The 21757-nt window shown below is 50.4% G+C and overlaps 2 protein-coding genes across 2 annotated transcripts in view; one reads left to right on the forward strand and one right to left on the reverse strand.

Moving 5' to 3' along the window:
- Positions 1 to 15310, reverse strand: part of LOC147007830 (CCR4-NOT transcription complex subunit 9-like) — a 158577-nt gene extending 143267 nt beyond the window's left edge. The window contains exons 1-2 of the mRNA XM_085866253.1: positions 15138 to 15310; positions 12631 to 12720 (exon numbers count right to left, since the gene is read on the reverse strand). Coding sequence (XP_085722379.1) covers positions 12631 to 12720; positions 15138 to 15192 — 145 coding nt within the window. The 5' untranslated portion in view covers positions 15193 to 15310. The remainder of the gene's footprint in view (positions 1 to 12630; positions 12721 to 15137) is intronic.
- Positions 15311 to 16188: 878 nt separating this feature from the next.
- Positions 16189 to 20651, forward strand: LOC147007837 (uncharacterized). The gene is made up of 2 exons (XM_085866329.1): positions 16189 to 17116; positions 18598 to 20651. The coding sequence occupies exons 1-2, from the start codon at positions 16627 to 16629 to the stop codon at positions 19290 to 19292; spliced, it is 1185 nt and encodes a 394-aa protein (XP_085722455.1). The 5' UTR covers positions 16189 to 16626; the 3' UTR covers positions 19293 to 20651.
- The last annotated feature ends 1106 nt before the right edge of the window (positions 20652 to 21757 follow it).

Here is a 21757-nt window from a genome sequence, read left to right on the forward strand (position 1 = left end):
ACTCCTCTCTTGGCACCCTATCATAAGCTTTCTCTAAATCCACAAACACACAATGTAACTCTTTCTGGCCTTCCCTATACTTCTCCATCAACATTCTCAAAGCAATTATCGCATCAGTGGTGGTCTTTCCTGGCATAAACCCATATTGCTGCTCACAGATCGTCACCTCTCCTCTCAACCGAGCTTCCAAGACTCTTTCCCACAACTTCATGGTGTGGCTTAACAACTTTATCCCTCTGTAATTTCTACAGCTCTGCACATCACCTTTATTCTTGAAAATCGGAACCAGTACACTAAATCTCCACTCCTCCGGCATCCTCTCACTTTCCAAGACTTTATTAAACAATCTGGTTAACAACCCCACTGCCATCTCTCCTAAGCACTTCCATGCCTCCACTGGTATACCATCTGGGCCAACCGCCTTTCCACTTTTCATCTTCTTCATAGCAGTCCTCACTTCATCCTTACTGATCCACCCCACTTCCAGATTCACTATCTCCACCTCTTCCAACCTTCTCTCTCTCTCATTTTCTTCATTCATTAGCTCCTCAAAGTACTCCATCCACCTTCTCAACACACTCTCCTCGCTCGTCAGCACATTCCCATTTGCGTCCTTTATCACAATAACCTGCAGCACATCCTTCCCAGCTCGGTCCCTCTGTCTTGCCAATCGGTATGAATCCTTTTCCCCTTCTTTTGTATCCAACTTCTCATACAGCTCGTCATATGCCTTTTCCTTGGCCTTTGCCACCTCTCTTTTTGCCTTTCGCCGCCACTCCTTGTACTCCTGCCTACTTTCTTCATCTCTCTGACTATCCCACTTCTTTTTCGCCAACCCCTTCTTTCTTATACTTTCCTGTACTTCCTCATTCCACCACCAAGTCTCCTTATCTTCCTTCCTCTGTCCAGATGTCACACCAAGTACCTTCCTAGCTATCTCCCTCACAACTTCTGCTGTCGTTGCCCAATCATCCCACCCATCTTTACCACCATCCAACGCCTGTCTCACCTCCTCCCTAAATTTCACGCTGCAGTCTTCCTCCTTCAGCCTCCACCATCTGGTCCTTGGCCTTTCTACCTCACCTCTAAAGTCATCCTATAGACCACCAATCGATGCTGTCGAGCTACACTCTCCCCTGCCACAACCTTAGAGTCACTAATCTCTTTCAGGTTGCATCTCCTACTTAAGATGTAATCCACCTGTATTACCGTATTTACCACTGCCATTGTGTTACCGTATTTACCAATACGTATTTACCACTGCCATTTCCATTCTTTTTGCAAACTATACCACCATTTGCCCTTCCACATTTCTCTTGTTGAGACCGTACCTCCCCATCACCTCCTCATCCTCTTTATTCCCTTCCCCAACATGTCCATTGAAATCTGCTCCAATCACCACTCTTTCATCCTTGGATACACTCTCCACCACTTCATCCAACTCACTCCAGAAATCTTCTTTATACTCCATCTCACACCCCATATGTGGGGCATATGCACTGATGACATTCATCATCACCCCTTCAATTTCCAACTTCACACTCATCACTCGGTCAGACACTCTCCTCACTTCCAATACCCTCTTGACATAATCTTCCTTCAGGATTACCCCGACACCATTTCTCCTCCCATCCACACCATGGTAGAACAGTTTGAAACCACCTCCTATGCTCCTCGCCTTACTCCCCATCCACTTGGTCTCTTGTACACACAGTATGTCCACCTTTCTTCTCTCCATCATATCAGCCAACTCTCGCCCTTTGCCAGTCATCGTCCCAACATTCAGAGTTCCAACTCTCACCTCCACACTTCTACCCTTCCCCCTCTCCCACTGCCTCCGGACTCGCCTTCCCCGTCTCCTTCTCCTCCTTCGCCCAGCAGTAGCACAATTTCCACTGGTACCCTGCTGACCACCGGTACCGGTGGCGGTCGTTGGTAACCTGGGCCTCGACCGATCCGGTATGGAAATTCGTTTTGTTGTTCGCATAATGATTTGGCATAGGTTTTTTACGCCGGATGCCCTTCCTGACGCAACCCTGGTCGCCTCTTACGACACACAGGGATATGGTACACCTATTCTAACCGGGGCATACACCGGGCCCAGTACAACTGGTGCTCATTTCGCCGACCTCGGAAGGATGGCAGGCTGAGTCAACCCCCTGGTGTTTTCCACTTGGTGTATATATATATATATATATATATATATATATATATATATATATATATATATATATATATATATATATATATATATATTGTTACGGATTTGCGCCCGCCGGCGTGCGAACGGCCACGTAACTCGAATCGCGGCACGTCGCCCACCGGACGGACAATCCAGTCGTGACCCTCTCGGACTAACGCCGGGAACCAGTCACGGGTGGACCTTTCGGTCTCACCGCGATCGAGCCAATCGGCCCCCGTGTGGGATAGGGTTGCTCGCCAAATTCGACCTACCTAAGTACCCACACGGAGGGTAGACCGGGCGATCGCACCTCGCCGCAGGTCGACTTCGGACACGGGCCACTTAAGCGACCCGTTCCGTACTATCGGGATAACCGAGCGGTGTTATCGTCGGCTTCGACGGTTCGATTAATTATCGGGCGTATTCAGCCCACTACCAACCCTTTACATGAAGCAAGATGGAGATTCAATAAAGGAAAAGACGAAGCGAAGCGGGAAACAGTTCAACATGAAGCACATTTATTTCGCGATGAACGGAAAGCACACATATACAATTACACCAAAAGCAAATGTAAAAGAAGAAGAAACACAATAATACACAAAAAGCAAATGCAACAATGCAGATCTAACCGACTACCGAGCACACGGCAACACTTGTACAGTTTTACTTCACAGACGGCGCCGACAACACATACACTCAAAGCAAAAGAAAAGGACCACCCTCAAGGATGAGGGGGGTAGGCGCGCCTGGGGCCGAGACCGCGTCGGGCCTACCCGTCTGATGATGAGCCGCAAGATGGCGGTGGCGCCCCGACTCCGCGGGCCTCGCGGACAGTGTCTAGTAGGGGGTGGGAACGGGGCCCCCTTCTCGCACTATCTCAGCGCGGGGGGAAACAGGAGGGGGTTGTTGATGCTCGGGGGAAGGAGGCTATCTCCCTGTCTCGGGTCCCGCGACGAGCGTCTCCACCACGACCTCAGTCGCGCCGCCGGCCTCTCCCTCCGCAGCTCCCGACTCCGACACGAGCACCCCCTCGACCGCCTTCGCCGCCGCCACCTCTCCACAGCTCCGTCTAACCGCCCTCTCCGTCTCCTCTCTTGACTCGTCCCAACTCTTCACTGGCTCCGAACTCTTCACTCTCTCCCCTCCGAACTGTTCTGTTTGGCGAGCGCGGCCCCTTATATGCCCCGTGGCCTTGCTCCTTCACATCCGACCCTTCACCTCTAACTGGCTCCCCATTGGACCGAGGAAAAGTGGGCGTGAATGCTTTTTGATCCATGAATTTGCATATAGCGATATTACTCGAACGCACCTGGAGGCGGGGCCAAATCGCCCCACGCTCGCCGATAGGACGGAACAGAAGTGGGCGTGAGTCGTTTTTGATCCGTTTTCTTCGGAAAGGCCGGCGCTTTTGCACCCCTGCTCGGTGCGCGCCCTGCACGAGTCCAGTATCGGTGCCCACAAGCGGCGCGGAAATGGCGGTGATGCGATGGTTGCGAGAGCGAGTTGTGACGGTAAGGGTCGTGGCTGTTGTTGTGAAGCGGCGTTGCGGTTGGTGGTTGTTGTGTGATGGCTGTTGAGACGTGGTTGGTGGTGGTAGTAATGGCGGCTGGTCCAAAATAAAGATAGTAAAAGAAAAACGGCCATCTAGAGGGGTCGCAGCCCGAATGAATGACATTTATTCCCTCGAAACAACGGGTTTGGGCCTAACTACACATATACTTACAGAGATATCTCACCTAAGGGACCTGAATGGTGGTTTGCGAATTTCGTCAACCACAACACTACCCCCTCCCCTTTTTACAGACTCGTCCCGAGTCGTCAAATTTTCGTGTGCCATCATGTGTAGTTTTCCCCTAGTACATTTTACCTCTGGATCCCTGAGTGCGACATTCATGTTATTCGTGTCCCCAAAATAAATAACCTGAGGGCTGAGTAACTACCTAAACAAACTCACTCACACGGACGACTTAAATAAAATTGCCGGCGCTAGGACAGACATGCCGGGGGCGCACTCATATTTACAGTACATCTTAACCTTAACTTACAAATTTTACACTAAACCATGGCCCAGGATCAATGAACTCTGCAAAAAGAAAGCAGTTAGCAGGGAGCCAGGCTGCTCACATGCAGTCTCTGGCTCAAACAATGCAGGTGACAGGGAACGTGGCCGGCTGCTCACTCGCAGTCCAAGGCCTTCCCTTTTTAACTGAACGCAGTGAAAAACGGTGCATGGGCTGCACCAACGCAGTCTCCGTGCCAGCTCAAGTGGCACACGCAATGAACACAACGAATGGATGGATGAATGGATGGACGCAAACACGGTGCACGGGCCGCCACAGCAGGCCCGTGTTGTAGCTGCCAAAAGGGCAGTTCTCGCAGCTTGCAAACTGTTGCCTTGATCCTGGCGCACATGGCAATGAACGGGGGGGGGGGCAACGCAAAATTGAACGGGGGCTGGTGAACAGGGGCAGTGGGCATGACATGGCAAAGGTGATCAGGCAAACACAGCCCGCAGAAGAAGGCCGCTGCAGGCAAACACAGCCGGCAGATGAACTGGCCGGCACAGGCCTTGAAGCACAGCAGCTGCAGACAATCCGACCGGCACAAGCCTTGCAGCACAGCAGCTGCAGACAATCCGACCGGCACAGACCTTGCAGCAAAACAACAGCTGCCGATGAAGTGGGCCGGCCTTTGCCGTTCAGTGGAGGTTGGTGGAGGGAGTGCGGTGGTGCTGGCCACTCGGAAGGTGGACTCGGACCTACCCTACGGTCTCCCTCCCAACCTATCGCTTTTGCCTGTCACTGTCTATACCCACTCCCTTAATTTGTCAAACCCCAATTTAGCCCCAACTTTTTTTTTTTTTTTTTTTTTTTTTTACTTCCCCACTATAAATCCTGTACTGTCCTTGTTCGGCTAACCTATCCTGTCACCTCGCCTACTCCCAACCCCTACGTTCCCTTCCCGGAGGGGAATAAGGGAGAGCTAACGTCCTGTGTCGAGGCCCAACGAAGCCTCAGGATGGCCTCCCCAGACTTCAGCGATCTATAACCCAAAGTGGGTCCAGCGGCCCACAACGAGAGCGAGGGGATGGATGGTGCGGAGGGGTACACTTCCTAATCTACCCTATCCATTTAACTGTTAAACTACCCCGGGGCTTTCAACAAGCACCTCGCGCTTAAGCTATTGGTTCTAACAACCCAGATTCCCGTCGCCTGTGTTGGTGTCCTCACAATTTCGGGCCTCGCCCCCCAATCTTCTCTCCGTGCCCTCACACGGTCTCATGGCTGGGACACGTGGCTCCCTTTGGCAGGCACGACCCTCTGCCGATTCTCCCGCTATGGCACCCCCGGGCACTACACTGCCTCCGAGCCTACCAGCTCCCTAACACCGGGGAGTGCCCCCCATGGCACCTCCCCTGAAACGCACACGTGGCAGGCTGGCTTCCCAGGCCCCTTTCCGAGGGTCACCCGTGCCCACAACACTGCCCACGCGGCTAATGGCGCCCCGGGCCCCCGCACCAAGCAGGCGCACCCGTGCCCACTACGCTATCCCGGCCCCCCATGGGCCCTTGGCCTACCACGGCCGACTAGCCTGGTGCCCGGGGTACCCACTCAGCGATACTCACCTTTCGCAGCCACGCTCCCAGCCCGTCAACAGGGCTCCTGCACCCCTCCAAACGGGTTTCGAGCCTACACACCCACCAACAACAAAACAACCTCCATTTTTGTTAATTTGACTAACCCAGCTAACTCACTCTACACTGACCCCGGGGTCCCTTGGGCGGGAGTCACTCCTCCCCCCAATCACTCATCGCACCATGCATTCCCCATTCGCTCCACTTACACAGACCCGCTGGCCTCACTCACTCACCAAGCACATGCTTCCACTTCACTCACCAACAACTCTTCAACACACTCACGCTGAACTCTGCCATCCTTCTATCTGCACCCCCTAACTAACTCGTGCTCCCACGTCGTCCCTTAAACTACAGCACGTTCCTTTTAACCTACGTAGCTAAGCTATGTCCCCACTACACATCCAAAGTCTGTCTCTGTCTCCAAATCTCTAAAAATCATTTCCCAACCTAAATCTCGCTACAATCCCTCTAACTAATCCATTCCACGGGCCCCATGAGGACTTACCCCTGCCCCATGGAGCCGGTCTAGCTATGCTAACCCTTCCCCCTAACTAGTTTCCATCCTGTGCCCTGGTCAAGGGGGTCTTCCACCCCTTGCCCAGGAATCCTGTGCATCCGAAAGTGAGGCTTGTTTTTTTTTTTTGTTTTTTTTTTACATGCGCATCACCAGCGCGGCAACTCACAGCTCGCGAACTTTGCACCTGCCCGTGACGTCATGCAGCTGCACGTGTTCCTCGTCCCTCCTTGGACGGTACTATCCGGCAGGGATACCCCTCCTGCCGGATTCCAACCCCACGTGCAGCCATGGCGTCACCGTGCGCATAAAAAAAAACACAAGCCCCACGTCTCGAGGGGTTCCCCACACGAACACATGTGCTTTGCCCGTTGGAGCTTAACACACACGATCGCGTGGAGAACCCGTCCGGTCCAAATCCGTAATCCTGCCTAAACTTTGTCCGTCGCGGGATCGGCAACATTCACCGCGCTCGTTTCCGGACCGGGACTTCACTCTCGCAAGCGAGCACGTGGGGGCCTCGTGCGTTGCACAGCACGGACCTCGTGCTCACTGCTGGGTGAACCCGGCACGGTCCCCGAAACAACTAGAGCCGCTACTCGGCTTTCTTTCCTCACATGTCGCCGTCGTCGTCTCCATTCCACCCACGCACACCTGCGTGTTACGACCCTAAAACACCACACCATTAAACTCACACCGGGAGACGCGGCTGCATGTTCACACATGCCCACCGACATCTCCCTTACATACCGCTCTCTCACACACACGGTCTCCCTTGCACTCGGCCGTTCACTCACGCATGCCATCTCCCTCGCACATGTGGCTCCACTCACTCGCGGCCTTCCACTCACTCGTGCCATTTCCCTCACACAAACCATACCACTCACACACGCGGGGGCACTCGCCCGCGGTGCCTCACTCATACTGGCCGTTTCACTCACACACACGGCCTCTTCCACTTGCGGTGCCCCTTTTACACAGGGCGTGCTGGGAAGCACGTACTCCGGCACACTCGCCACCACACCACTCACACGTGGTGCTCCATTCATACTGGCCGTTTCACTCACACATAACGGCCTCTTCCACTTGCGGTGCCCCTTTTACACACGGCGTGCTGGGAAGCACGTACTCCGGCACAATCGCCACCACACCACTCACACACGGGGTCGCTTCCACACATGGGGACGCACTCACACCTTGCACCACACACACCGGGACAACCACACTGGGGATTCGTGTCCCCACAAGAATCTCCGGGGCCTCTATACCCCCCAAGCTCTCCGTGCACCTGTCCACAGCACCCGTCCCCTCAACCTCGCAAAGCACGACCGAACCCACCTGGTCGTGACTCGCCTCAAGGGGGCATACTCCCTCCCCTCGTTCCTGGAGGAGTCCATCCAGCTGCTCGCACCGGGCCTCCACCCAGTCCGCGAGCTCACCCCCATTATCCTCCACTACCTCCGTGTGTGTGTGTGCGTCTATCCCCGTCTTCATCGTGTAGTCTTCCCTCTATCGTTCCCATCTCCCGTGTCTCTGCCAACTCAGTCACCTCTTCACCCTTTACCTCCCTTGTCTCAACTATTATTTCCGTCTCTTCCCTTGTTATCTCCCTCGTGCACGTCTCCGTCACCCCAATTAGTTTGTCCCTCTCGGTTACCGTCACGACCCTCGCCCAACACGTTCCCCGAATTATTTTTTCACCCGCCTCCACCGCGGGCCCGACAGCCGTTGCACCCCCTTCCAGCTCGTTCGCTCCCACACGTGGAGTCGCCATTTTTAGCTCCCTGGTCACTGCCTTCATGCCCGCCTGCAGGCTTCGGCCCATGTTCTGCGTCTCACCCCGCAGCTTTTTCGTTTCTTCCTTCATTTGCTTGTTCATGTTTTTCATTTCATTTGTGTTTGTATCCATTTTCATTTTCATTTCCGCATTCATTTGTTGCGCATCCGCATTCATCTTTGCCAGCATGGTGAATAGCTGGGCCATGTCGGGTGCGCTTGGGTGAGCCGTTTCGGCAGGGATCGGGGAAGGGTTTTGGTGGAGAGGGGAAGGGGAGGTGTCATACACCGCGGCCGCCGCCGCACCTATTTCGGGCTCTGGGTTCAGTTGGGCGAGTTCGTGTTCCTGCACAACCAACATTTCCTGCACGGGAATTTCATCCTGGACCATGGATCCTACACATTCTACATCCATTTCTAATACCCCCGGCTCCCGCTCGCCTTGAGACGCCATCTTATTTCTCGTAAACGGTTAATTTAGCTCGCTCGTAATTTGGAGGGAATCGGGGGTCGCTCCTCTCACCCCTGGACCGATTCCCATGAATTTAGCTGGAGACAGGAGAGCCCGTTTTCCCGTTCTCCGATACCAGTGCCGCGAGGAGGGCGATGAGTTTGTATCGCACGACCTGACACCAGTGTTGCGGATTCGCGCCCGCCGGCGTGCGAACGGCCACGTAACTCGAATCGCGGCACGTCGCCCACCGGACGGACAATCCCGTCGTGACCCTCTCGGACTAACGCCGGGAACTAGTCACGGGTGGACCTTTCGGCCTCACCACGATCGTGCCAATCGGCCCCCGCGTGGGATAGGGTTGCTCGCCAAATTCGACCTACCTAAGTACCCACACGGAGGGTAGACCGGGCGATCGCACCTCGCCGCAGGTCGACTTCGGACACGGGCCACTTTAAGCGACCCGTTCCGTACTATCGGGATAACCGAGCAGTGTTATCGTCGGTCTCGACGGTTCGATTAATTATCGGGCGTTTTAGCCCACGACCAACCCTTTACGTGAAGTAAGATGGAGATTCAATAAAGGAAAAGACGAAGCGAAACGGGAAAACAGTTCAACATGAAGCACATTTATTTCGCGATGAACGGAAAGCACACATATACAATTACACCAAAAGCAAATGTAAAAGAAGAAGAAACACAATAATACACAAAAAGCAAATGCAACAATGCAGATCTAACCGACTACCGAGCACACGGCAACACTTATACAGTTTTACTTCACAGACGGCGCCGACAACACATACACTCAAAGCAAAAGAAAAGGACTACCCTCAAGGATGAGGGGGGTAGGCGGGCCTGGGGCCGAGACCGCGTCGGGCCTACCCGTCTGATGATGAGCCGCAAGATGGCGGTGGCGCCCCGACTCCGCGGGCCTCGCGGACAGTGTCTGGTAGGGGGTGGGAACGGGGCCCCTTTCTCGCACTATCTCAGCGCGGGGGGAAACAGGAGGGGGTTGTTGATGCTCGGGGGAAGGAGGCTATCTCCCTGTCTCGGGTCCCGCGACGAGCGTCTCCACCATGACCTCGGTCGCGCCGCCGGCCTCTCCCTCCGCAGCTCCCGACTCCGACACGAGCACCCCCTCGACCGCCTTCGCCGCCACCACCTCTCCACAGCTCCGTCCAACCGCCCTCTCCGTCTCCTCTCTTGACTCGTCCCAACTCTTCACTGGCTCCGAACTCTTCACTCTCTCCCCTCCGAACTGCTCTGTTTGGCGAGCACGGCCCCTTATATGCCCCGTGGCCTCGCTCCTTCACCTTCGACCCTTTACCTCCGACCCTTCACCTCTAACTGGCTCCCCATTGGACCGAGGAAAAGTGGGCGTGAATGCTTTTTGATCCATGAATTTGCATATAGCGATATTACTCCAACGCACCTGGAGGCGGGGCCAAATCGCCCCACGCTCGCCGATAGGACGGAACAGAAGTGGGCGTGAGTCGTTTTTGATCCGTTTTCTTCGGAAAGGCCGGCGCTTTTGCACCCCTGCTCGGTGCGCGCCCTGCACGAGTCCAGTATCGGTGCCCACAAGCGGCGCGGAAATGGCGGTGATGCGATGGTTGCGAGAGCGAGTTGTGACGGTAAGGGTCGTGGCTGTTGTTGTGAAGCGGCGTTGCGGTTGGTGGTTGTTGTGTGATGGCTGTTGAGACGTGGTTGGTGGTGGTAGTAATGGCGGCTGGTCCAAAATAAAGATAGTAAAAGAAAAACGGCAATCTAGAGGGGTCGCAGCCCGAATGAATGACATTTATTCCCTCGAAACAACGGGTTTGGGCCTAACTACACATATACTTGCAGAGATATCTCACCTAAGGGACCTGAATGGTGGTTTGCGAATTTCGTCAACCACAACAATATATTGTTGCGGATTTCGCGCCCGCCGGCGTGCTGACGGCCACGTAACTCGAATCGCGGCACGTCGCCCACCGGACGGACAATCCAGTCGTGACCCTCTCGGACTAACGCCGGGAACCAGTCACGGGTGGACCTTTCGGTCTCACCGCGATCGAGCCAATCAGCCCCCGCGTGGGATAGGGTTGCTCGCCAAATTCGACCTACCTAAGTACCCACGCGGAGGGTAGACCGGGCGATCGCACCTCGCCGCAGGTCGACTTCGGACACGGGCCACTTAAGCGACCCGTTCCGTACTATCAGAATAACCGAGCGGTGTTATCGTCGACCTCGACGGTTCGATTAATTATCGGGCGTATTCAGCCCACTACCAACCCTTTACGTGAAGCAAGATGAGGATTCAATGGGAGAAATGACGAAGCGAAGCGGGAAACAGTTCAACACAAAGTACATTTATTCGCGGCACACGGGAAGCACACATATACAATTCCACCAAATGCACACAGAAAAAACACAATGCAATTTACACAACAAGCAAATGTAAAAGCGAAAACAATGCAGAGCTAATACCGACTACCGAGCACACGGCAACACTTATACAATTCTACTTCACAGACGGCGCCGACAACACATACCCAAAACCAAGGAAAAGAAATACCCTCAAGGATGAGGCGGGCCTGAGGCCGAGACCGGGTCGCGCCTACCCGTCTGGTGATGAGACGCGGAGCGGCGATGGCGCCCCAACCCCGCGGACCTCGCGGACAGTGTCTGGCAGGGGGTGGGAAAGGGGCCCCCTTGGTCGCACTATCTCAGCGCGGGGGGAAACAGGAGGGGGTTGCTGATGCTCGGGGTATAGAGGATCTTTATTATGTGCGACGAGCGTCTCCACCTCGGCCAGGTCGCGCTGTCGGCCTCCCTCGGGTGCAGCTTCCTGCACGACGCGAGCACCCCCTCGTCTGGTGTCGCCGCCTTTCCACAGCTCCGTCCCCTCCGTTCCGCACACGACGAGCAGCTCCACCGCCCGCGAAGTCTTGACCCTCTGCTTCCGACTCTCCTACTCTCCGCCTCTGGACTCTCCGACTCTCCACTCTGGACTCTCCGACTCTCCTACTCTCCACCCTGGACTCTTCTTTGGACTCTCCTCTTCTCCGCCTCTCCCTTGACTCTCCGACCGACTCTTCTTTGGACTCTTCTTTGGACTCTCCCCTTCTCGACTCTCTTCCCTCCGACTGACGAACACGGTCCTTTTATCCCCCCGTAGCTTCGCCTTTGACCCCCTCCCTTTGACCTTTCACCTCGCTCCCCATTGGCCCGAGAAAAAGTGGGCGTGAAGGCTTTTTGATCCACAAATTTGCATATATCGATCGTCCTGAAGGCGGGGCCAAATCGCCCCTCGCTCACCGATTGGACGGCAAAAAGTGGGCGTGTGTCGTTTTTGATCCGTTTTTGAAGCACAAAATCCGTGATTTTGTACACGCTGTTCGACGCGCGCCCTGCACGAGTCCAACACCGGTACCCACAGCGGGGCAAGAACGGTGGCGATGCAACGGTTGCGAGGTGTGACGTGAAGGTCGTGGCGGTTGTGGTGAAGCGGCGTTGTGGTTGGTGGTTGATGTTGTGGTTGTGGTGGTAATCATGGCGGTTGGTCCAAAATAAAGATAGTAAAAGAAAAACGGCTATCCTGAAGAGTCGCAGCTCGCATAAATGACATGTATTCCCACTAGACAACGGGTTTGGGCCTAACTACACATGCACTTACCGAGATACCTCACCTAAGGGACCTGAATGGTGGTTTGCGAATTTGGTAACCACAACAATATATATCAGGAAATGTAAGCTTTGTTTGGTGCAAATCATTGTGGATGTTTACATCTCAGTGTTTTGGACTCCGTGGAACCGCGCAATAAATGTTCTTTGATGAAATGTACTTTCCCTTGTGGACAGCGGATTATTTCAGTTTTGCAAATTGAGTGATAGTATTTACACCGAGTCGGTTAAGACAACAAAATTCCACAACAATGTAAATAATATTGACGTTATTACATAATAATAATAATAATAATAATAACAATAATCATCATGGTATCAGCAATAATCATGGCAACAACAACGAGGATAATAACACGGTTGAGTCAAAAGCATCGCAGGGAAACTTTCAGTTTTACCTGAAATGGCGTCACAACACGCGTTACCAGGTGAGCACGTGCACAGTGGAGACTGCACGGCAGATCGATGGGGACACGTAGCAAGTAGAACTAAAACAAAAGAAGTAAAACAAAGTTAACACCGTAAAGTAAAAAGTGTAACAAATAAATAAATACACTGTAATTCAACTAAAGATTTCGATTATTTCAAACAAAATCTTCATCTTGATTACTCGAGTTCCAATCGAATTATTTAATTATTTCACATCAATTGATGACGTTCAAAAGTGTTCGCGAGCTCATCACTCGTCCCTGACGATGCCGGTTTATCAGATTTCATTGGTTTAATAACCAGGTTTGTTTATCTTTCTATAATTCCAGCAATCTCTATGTGTCTGTCTGTGTGTGTCTCTCTGCGACCGCTGTTTCTTGACAACCACTGGTCCGATTGAATTGAAACTTGCCGGGTATATTGCTGAGGCCCTGTGGATGTGCCTTTTCAAGGTTTGATATTGTTACGTTTGAGGGGGGGTATGCATTCAAAGGGTAATTAGGATGTTTAATTAGGTATGCCATGCTGTTCGAGTTTACCAGGATCTCGATGTAATAAGTTGCAATTCAGTGGTGATAAGTTGTCTCGTAAATGTTCATTTCTTCAAGGGGGAAATGATAATTGTCACGTAATTAGATAGGGACACGGGATAGGGTAAGTGTGTCTGCGTAAACCCCTTTTAGTATTCTCTGGAGGCTTGCCGTGACGTCACAGGACAGTGCTGCGGATGGCTCCGCCCCGTGATCACGGTTGGCGGAAGGCGACGGCGGTGGGCCAATAAAACGGCTCGATTGGAAGTGACGAGGACGGGAGGATAAAAAGGTTCTGTTCGGGGTCGAAAAGGAAGAGGAAGAAGATCGGTACCGAAAGACTGTTTTGGTGGAGGCTGTTGTGCTGGGAGCGTGCTTGTTGTTGCGCTGATTCGATCCTGTTTTTCATCGTGTCTTGGAGCCTTGCTGAGCCTCGTGCCTCACCTTGGTTGGCTCTGGGGTTCTGCTGGCTCGGAGTACGGGGTCGAACGGCGGGCGGACCTGCCTCCCTCTCCTGCTCGCAATTTGGCGCCATAACTGGTTCCTGGCGGCTGTGAGCGGACTTGGGCCAAGACCAGGAGGTCGACAGCACCACGGTTTCTCCTGCCCCCCCTGACGAGAGCAAGGCCAGCTCGTCCGACGCCAATCCAGGGACAGTTGCGTCCACACCACGGTCCAGCCTGACCACCAGAAATAGCTACGTTTTGTGTGTGTGTGTGTGTGTGTGTGTGTGTGTGTGTGTGTGTGTGTGTGTGTGTGTGTGTGTGTGTGTGTACCTGGCACCTTAGAGGGTTTGAGATTTGTATATTCATTGGAATTGTCTGTGTTTTCCCCACGCCCGATCCCACACCATCCCATCGAATCGCCCCGGATCCCTCTTCTTGCCGAGTCTTGTTATTTCTGGTTAATAATAAAAACAAATAAACATCATCAACTCAGTGAAAAGCGACTCGTCCCACCTTCCTCGTCCCGTTTTGCGGTAGAGCGATTAGAACCGCCATGTTTGGGTTATAAATAAATAAACCGCCTCCATCGTTTCGGCTCATTCTACGTTGGCGGGACTGTTCAAGTCCCGTGGACGTCACAATATTAATCGGACAAGTGATTCCCAAGTTATGGCCATTTATTTACCAAACCAATGACAGGACACAGTGCTATGACATCACAACTGACGTCACAATTCTTCTTCTTCGTTTGATATGATGTCACAATTGGCACTGGGGACCTGAGTATGTATGTGCCTTTTCAAGGTTTGATATTAATCGGACAAGTGGTTCCCAAGTTATGGCCATTTATTTACCAAACCCATGACAGGACACGGTGTGATGATGAAAGGATGTGACGCGTGATCACATGTCGCGCGGCTCGCACACGAGACAGATAAAACCGTGATGCCGCGCGGTCGGTGGGATTGTCCCTGGGGCATTGTCATTTACGGCGGTGGTTCACTTGGTGCTCGTTGAATGGTGGGAATTGAGAGTATACCGGACTCCGTGCTTATGCTGGCTAATTGCTGATTTATTTTGTGGTGATCGACTGTACGTGTATTCCTTGCTGCACATGTATTCCTCGCTACACATGTATTCCTTTATGTGTCTGTAGAATCGGCTTCAATCAAGTGAAATAAAGCCTACACTCCGAAGGTTTTTCCCTCGCATTCATTTCACACGGTGCTATGACGTCACAATTCTTCTTCTTCGTTTGATCTGTCACAATTGACGCTGGGGACCTGAGTATGTGCCTTTTCAAGGTTTGATATCATTCTTCTTCATCCGTTTCAGCTGTTTCGCAAGTGTTTCCCAAGTTATGGCCATTTATTTACCAAACCAATGACAGGACACGGTATTATGACGTCACAAAAAACGTTTAAAAAAAAATAAATTTTTTTTGCACGTCCGGCCACGCCCTTGTAATAGTAATTCCAGTTCCCTTCCAAGGAAACTCACCTTCACCCTCATGATTGATCTCCGACTCCAGCAGGACGTTCCCCTGCTCATTCATGGCGGTTTAACGATAATAACAACACAACGGAACCTGAAGAAAAGGTGACATTTTGTCGTTTCCGACGCTGAAACAGCAAACTATGAATCAGCACAATCGCCGAGCAAACTTGGGCGGAAGTAGTGAAACACGTCACGTCCGGTCACGTGATCGTGAGTGAGATAAAGACGTGCATTCCAAAAAAACAAAACATTAACATCTCACTTTGCAATACAATACATGCAATTTGTGCGTCTCTCATGGGAAATCATTCACAAAATTAAAAAATATATTATCACAGTCTGTGACACAAATGTTTCCTTGTTCAGCCATGTCCGACTGGTCGTGCTCATACACCACCTTTACCTCGATCGAAGAGAGACCGTTCTGAGCAACAACCTGTAAACTGACGATGGTGAATTATTCCCCTTCACACTATTGTAACCAAACCTGAGGCTGTTTTCCTGCGCTCTCTCTCTCTCTTTTTATACACTGAGCTTCGAGCGAGGAAGCAGCACACGCGCCGTTTTAACGTGTTTGGGGTTTGAACCAGTGACCTCTCAACCTGAGCCGACACTCCAACCGACTCCGGTTTAACAACGGTTTATTATTACGAGCAGAGTACCCACACCCGACGTGCGAACTCGTTCCAAGCATGAAACACGTTCTTCCGACGCATACAATACTTGGGCGGTGTATAAGCAACTGACAGCTGCTTTAATCGCTCATGAAAAAAATTAATAATAATGAATCACGAATAACGTCTTTTTCCACTAATAACGTGTTAACATATAAGGAGGGCGAGTCGATTCGAGTTTGGTGAATATCAGGTCTGGATGTAAGTCCGGCCTGTCAGTGGCCATTGGAACACAAAACGTAACCTGTTCACCCAGGTGGAGGTGTGTAATGAACCATGAAGCACTGAGCGGTGTTTTATATCCCCACGGGAGAGAATCAGGAGGTGAAGCTTTGATTGGGTGACGCATCGTGACGTCACTGCCGAGCTCGAAAAACAACCATTGATTTCTGAAGAAACGTTGAGTTCCTCAAAGCCGATTCGTCGCCAGTTGTTTGTGTTCGCTTCACGTCGGGTTTTCGCGGTTTGAGATGTCACACTCTCCCCCCTCACTTCACCACAACGAATCTTCCGCTGCGATGGTTGAGGGACGGAACGAGTCCTTTTGGAGACCATTAGATCGTTCTTCGGAGGGGAAATCGTGACCAGGCCCGAGGCTTTGAGTTTCCGGAGCAGGTGCTCGAGGAGGCCCCATATCGCCGGACCTGCTCCTTGTGTGACCTTCCAGGAGGGTCCTGGGGGATGTCCCGGACCTTCTCCGAGCCCGTGTACCGAGGTGTGTGAACTAGGATGGTGTGGACCAGGTGGAGCTCGTGCTGAGTGTGACGTGTGTGGTCGAGTAGTTCGGGTTGAACGGATAGCCGGCAGTAAATGGCGACATGATGAACGGCAGGTTAAACCCCGGGGTGGAGCCGTCTGTGGACCGTTCTGGCCTGGAGGGTGACCGTGAAGACCATTCGCTCGAACTCCCATCACTCACAGCCCTGGGTCACATCTCTAACGGACCGTGTGGGTCACCGGACGTCACCAGGTTCGTGAAGTGCGAGGAGCCGTCCGTGTCGTGGTACCAGGGTCCAAAGGTCTTGGTGAAGCCAGCCTGGCCCTTCCGGCCGCTGCTCCCAATACCGTTGGGCGCTACCCTGCCACGTGTGCTGGTGACCGGTGGTGGTGGAGTGGGAGGAGGTCCACAGAGTGTGGAGGAAGACATTCACTCTGTAAAGGACCCGTCTGTGCCCACACCTGAGACCGGCAAGAAGCAGGACGTGGACGAAGAGGTGTTGCCCTGTTGGAGCGGACACGAGTATCCCCGGGTCATGTTGATGGACGGCATGACCATTGTGGGGAAAGAAAAGGAAAAGGAGCTCAGAGGTGAGATATCAAAAACAAGGACGCACACAAAGCACCACCTCATGGAGTGTCCTTGTACTCCATCAGCAGGGATGGAACGGGAAAACAAAAGTGTCCGCACGTTCAAACGTGGACAAAATGATCTCGCCTTTAAAACTACCGGAGAGTGAAACCGTTAGAATTTAAAATCTTTACCGAGCTGTTGTGTTCTGATCCGTTCAGTGAACTAATACGAGCTCTTCCATGAGCCTCGACTGCATATTTATACAAAAAATATAAATAATAAAAACACCCTGAAGACCCCTGAGACCGTTTAAGACCCCTTAGATATCTCTAAAGTCTGGTGTTGCCTGAGCAGTTCGGGTGCTTGGTTTGTGATATTGTTCCGAATCCGGAAGCGTTTTGCACACAGACAGCGGTCCCCGTCGCTCAGTGATCTCGATAAGTATGTGTTTATAGTTGGGGTCCCACCCCCTATGTCTGACGGGAATTACATGCGTGCGCTGCGAAGTTTCTTGATAGTTATTTTTTTTTACAACGAACCCCCTTCACCTCTCCGCACCATCGACTTCATTGCCCACGTGTTTTTGGCTGAACACGTGGGCGGAGCCTCCATTCTCTTCAGATCGAGGCTCCGCTCCGAGGAAGCGCATGGAGCGTTCCTCCAGCCAATGGGCGAAGGACCCCCGACCAATGAGGGAGGCCACTGATCGCCCGACAACCCCTCGTCCAATCAGGAGGTGAGTGGGAGGGGAAGAAATCCCTTGGACCTGGCAAGAAGAGGAGAGTGGTTGTCAGGACCAGTGTGCGGGAGTCTTCGTGGCTATTGGCTTGGTCTTGGTCGTGGTGGCTTTTCGTCTGCAGTCGTGGTGGCTTTTGTGGCGTGGTGGTCGTGGTGGTGGCGAAGGTATGCGCTCTACTGAGTGCCCGTTGTAGTTGCATATGTAGAACGCCACATCCGATCAGTATGAAAATTTTTGAGGGTCGTCTTATGGGGATAAAATGGTGCACATATAAAACATTTATTACGTCATCGCTCACGTGATTCGGCAGTCATATTTTTTTTCTGAACAAAACTTCAAAAATCTTCTTCTCTGAAATAGCTGAACAAATCAAGGCAAAACTTTACACTTATGACAGCTTTTCCATGAGGAAAAAAAAAGAGTCACACATATGATGTCAGAGGTGACATGGTTTGGCAGCCATATTTGATTTTCCTGAAAGCCGATAAAATACACCACTCAAAGCAAGTCCTGGTGAGAGTGTGCAATCTCTGATTGCTCTTCTTCTAGTTTTCTTTTGTAACTATGATCTCAGATCATCTCGCTCACCATTGGGAATAACCAAACACGGAAAAATATCAACATTGATTTCTCTTTCCTTCAAAAAAGAAAGTCTTACGTCCCCCATATCTAATTTATCTGACCCTGATTGTATCCCATTATTCCTTGAGCGAAACACATCATGACCTAATTAGTTTTGTTGGTTCTTTGTGTTTGCAGAGAAAGAAATGAAAATGGTTTCCTTTCCCGACTCTACCCAGTTCTTCAACACAGAAGATTGTTTAAATCAGCAAATGCCTACTTGTGAGGACACGGGTGAATTGAACAGCGTGTCTCACGACATACACACAAGGTATTTAAAGGTATCCAAGCATATCCAAAGAAATGAGCAACCCTACCCATGGTCTGTGTGGACCAGGGAGTTTGATTGTGAATCAAATTTACCTGGACATCAAAGAATATCTCTGGGGGAGAAACCCTACAATCGTTCAGTATGTACCAAGACATGTTCCCAGGTATCGAATCTTCATCAACATCGAAAATTTCACACTGGGGAGAAACCGTACGTGTGCTCTGTGTGTGCTAAGGTTTTTCGTCACTCATTAACGTTGAAAACCCACAAACTAATTCACACTGGGGAGAAACCGTACGTGTGTTCTGTGTGTTCTCAGCTTTTTCGTCATTTATCAAACTTGAAATCCCACAAACTAACTCACACTGGGGAGAAACCGTACAAGTGTTCTGTGTGTTCGAAAGTGTTTCGTGATTTATCAACCTTGAATAACCACAAACGAATTCACACTGAGGAGAAACCGTACAAGTGTTATGTGTGTTTTAAGGATTTTCGTCAGCTATCACACTTGATTAAACACAAACGACTTCACACAGAGCTCGAGTCAAAAGATAAGAGGTAAAAAGGTGTCACCTGTTCTGCTACCAACACCTACTAGGCTCCAGACAAATCGTAGAAGATTAAATGAACAGAACTGGATCTCAGAGGAGAAGGAAATCGTCCTCCACTGCAGAGCGTATTCTATGCATGAAGCATGGAGGACTATTGGTGAAGGAGAACAGGTGAAAATTACAGGTACTACACAGGAAAACAAAACATGAGTAAACACAGCCCCAATGATTGCAAAGAAAAAAAAGAAGGAAAATTACAAAAATAAATATCAGTAGATACACTGTGATAAATGGGAGAATGACAAAAGAGCAGGAAGATTTAAAAAAGAGCTCGACAGAACAGGGATCGACAACAAAGGCTCAGTGGAACGGCTAAGAAGAGGTCAAATTAATTGCGATGGAGAACGAGTCATCACAAATACTCAAGACCAAGGACATTACTCAAATGCTTTAAAGAAAATTGCAGGATTGAGCCAATTGGATAAAAATGCAGGTTTTGTGGGGCAGAAACAGGAAGTACCAGTCACTTCCTTTTGGGGTGTAAAAAACTCACATCAGAACAGTGATACACAGAAAGACACGACAGCGTCTGCAGGGTAATCAACTGGCACATCCACAAACATTTCAACATCCCGGTCCCAGAACAATCATGGAAACACAAACCAGAGCCGATCCTCGAAAATTAACATATATTGCTCATGTGTGACAAGATGATCCTGTCAAGTGTGGACATCGCAAACAAAGCATTGCATCTGGACATGGTGCTCAAACACGAAAAGGAAAAGTCGGCATTGTTAATCGAGGTTTCTGTTCCCAATGACTTTGGACGAAATGATACAGAAATTAAGAAAATGACCAAATGCCAGGATCTAAAAAATGAGGTCAAGAGAACTTGGAAACTGAAGAATACTGAAATTGTACCGGTGAGAGTCGGAACTGCAGGAGTGATGAAGAAAACCCCTCACTGAGATCTTCAAAACCATCCCGGGGAATGTATCATACTGCAAATGAACGACAGTTGGACGCTGTCTGGGGTTCAGTAACGATCTTGAAAAGAACTCTCGGACCGAAACTGAGAACAAGAAAACTTCACAACTTGCTCTGTCAACCATGACCCTTTACCAAAATGGAGGTGTGTACACACTCATACACACACACACACACACGATTCATTTTTATTTATTAAAAGTTTAAACATGAACTGGAATTCTATTTTGTTTCTCAAACTCTGGGATGTCTTTAATCCCATAACTGTGTTTGTTGTTCCTCTTGTTGGAAGTTCTTCACATCACCTGTCAGGGTTTATTATTTTGTACGTCCTTATGATCAGGTGTACAGGTGTTAACTATTAAATTGTTTGTTTTCCCCAATCGTTTCAGCCTGAATATTTGATTACTTTCCGAATTCAATGTAAATTGGTATTTTAATCTGATTATAGTTATTTATGGACGAATGTCAAGTATTAATTGTATCCAAAGTCTAACAACCCTTTTACATTTGCAAGATGAGAATTCAGTTTCATACCTGAATTGACCCTCATCTACCAACATATTTACAACCGAATCTTACCAACTGGGGTCTATTTGGACCCCAACTCAATATCACTCAATTTCACAAAATCTGATGAAGTTTCACATCAATGACTCAACCTTTTAGTGATAAATTAAACAAACATTGAAAAATAAAATTAACATCACATCTGGGCTCTTTTATGAAACTAACTCAGAATCACTAAATTTCACTCATTCTGCTAAACTTTCAAATCAATGACGAAACATCTTTTGATTGGATGATGTGTTAATGATAAAAATAACAAAAATAAAAATAATAAACAACCTGGGTCTTTTAGGACTCCAACAACTTATTTTTGTGCCTTTTTCATGGGAAGTCTTTGAGTCTTTGGGCCTCTCACTCTGTCACCACAGGCAGGTCGGTGGTCTTTCTGTCTTCTCCCGTCTCCTCTCCGGTCTCGCCCCCCTGCTCTGTCTGCAATATGTCCCCCCCATATTTTCCCACCTTTGGAATAAACTCCCTCACTCTATTCAATCCCACTCTTCCCTCCAGGTCTCCAAAACAGTTGTTCACCACCATCGTTTATCTTCCTCCATCCAAAACAATGATCTTTTCGAACCCCGTTAATCCACCCCAAACCCATCTCCTTCAAATTCACTGCTTTCCTTCCTGAGAGTCCCTGTAGTGTCCATCTTGTTTGCTGGTGTACCCCGCCCCATCTCTTTCCCTTCCACAGATCTCCACATGTCTCTGTTGTGCTACCCTCTCCCGTTACTCTTGTCTCCTGCTTCCCTTGTAATACGTTCTGTATGTTAGTTCTTGTAAGAGCCTTGACATTGTTTGAAAAAAAAAACAACCAAAAAACCGCAAACCACCCGAAAACCCTTAGACAAGGGGCCAAGTACTATCTACACAAAGACTCATGAAATAACGAATCCTCGAGTCACCGATGTGTCCATGTATG

This window comes from Eptatretus burgeri, chromosome 24 (assembly GCF_056783735.1).
Source record: "Eptatretus burgeri isolate ZD-2024b chromosome 24, Ebu_testis_v1, whole genome shotgun sequence".
NCBI lineage: Eukaryota > Metazoa > Chordata > Myxini > Myxiniformes > Myxinidae > Eptatretus > Eptatretus burgeri.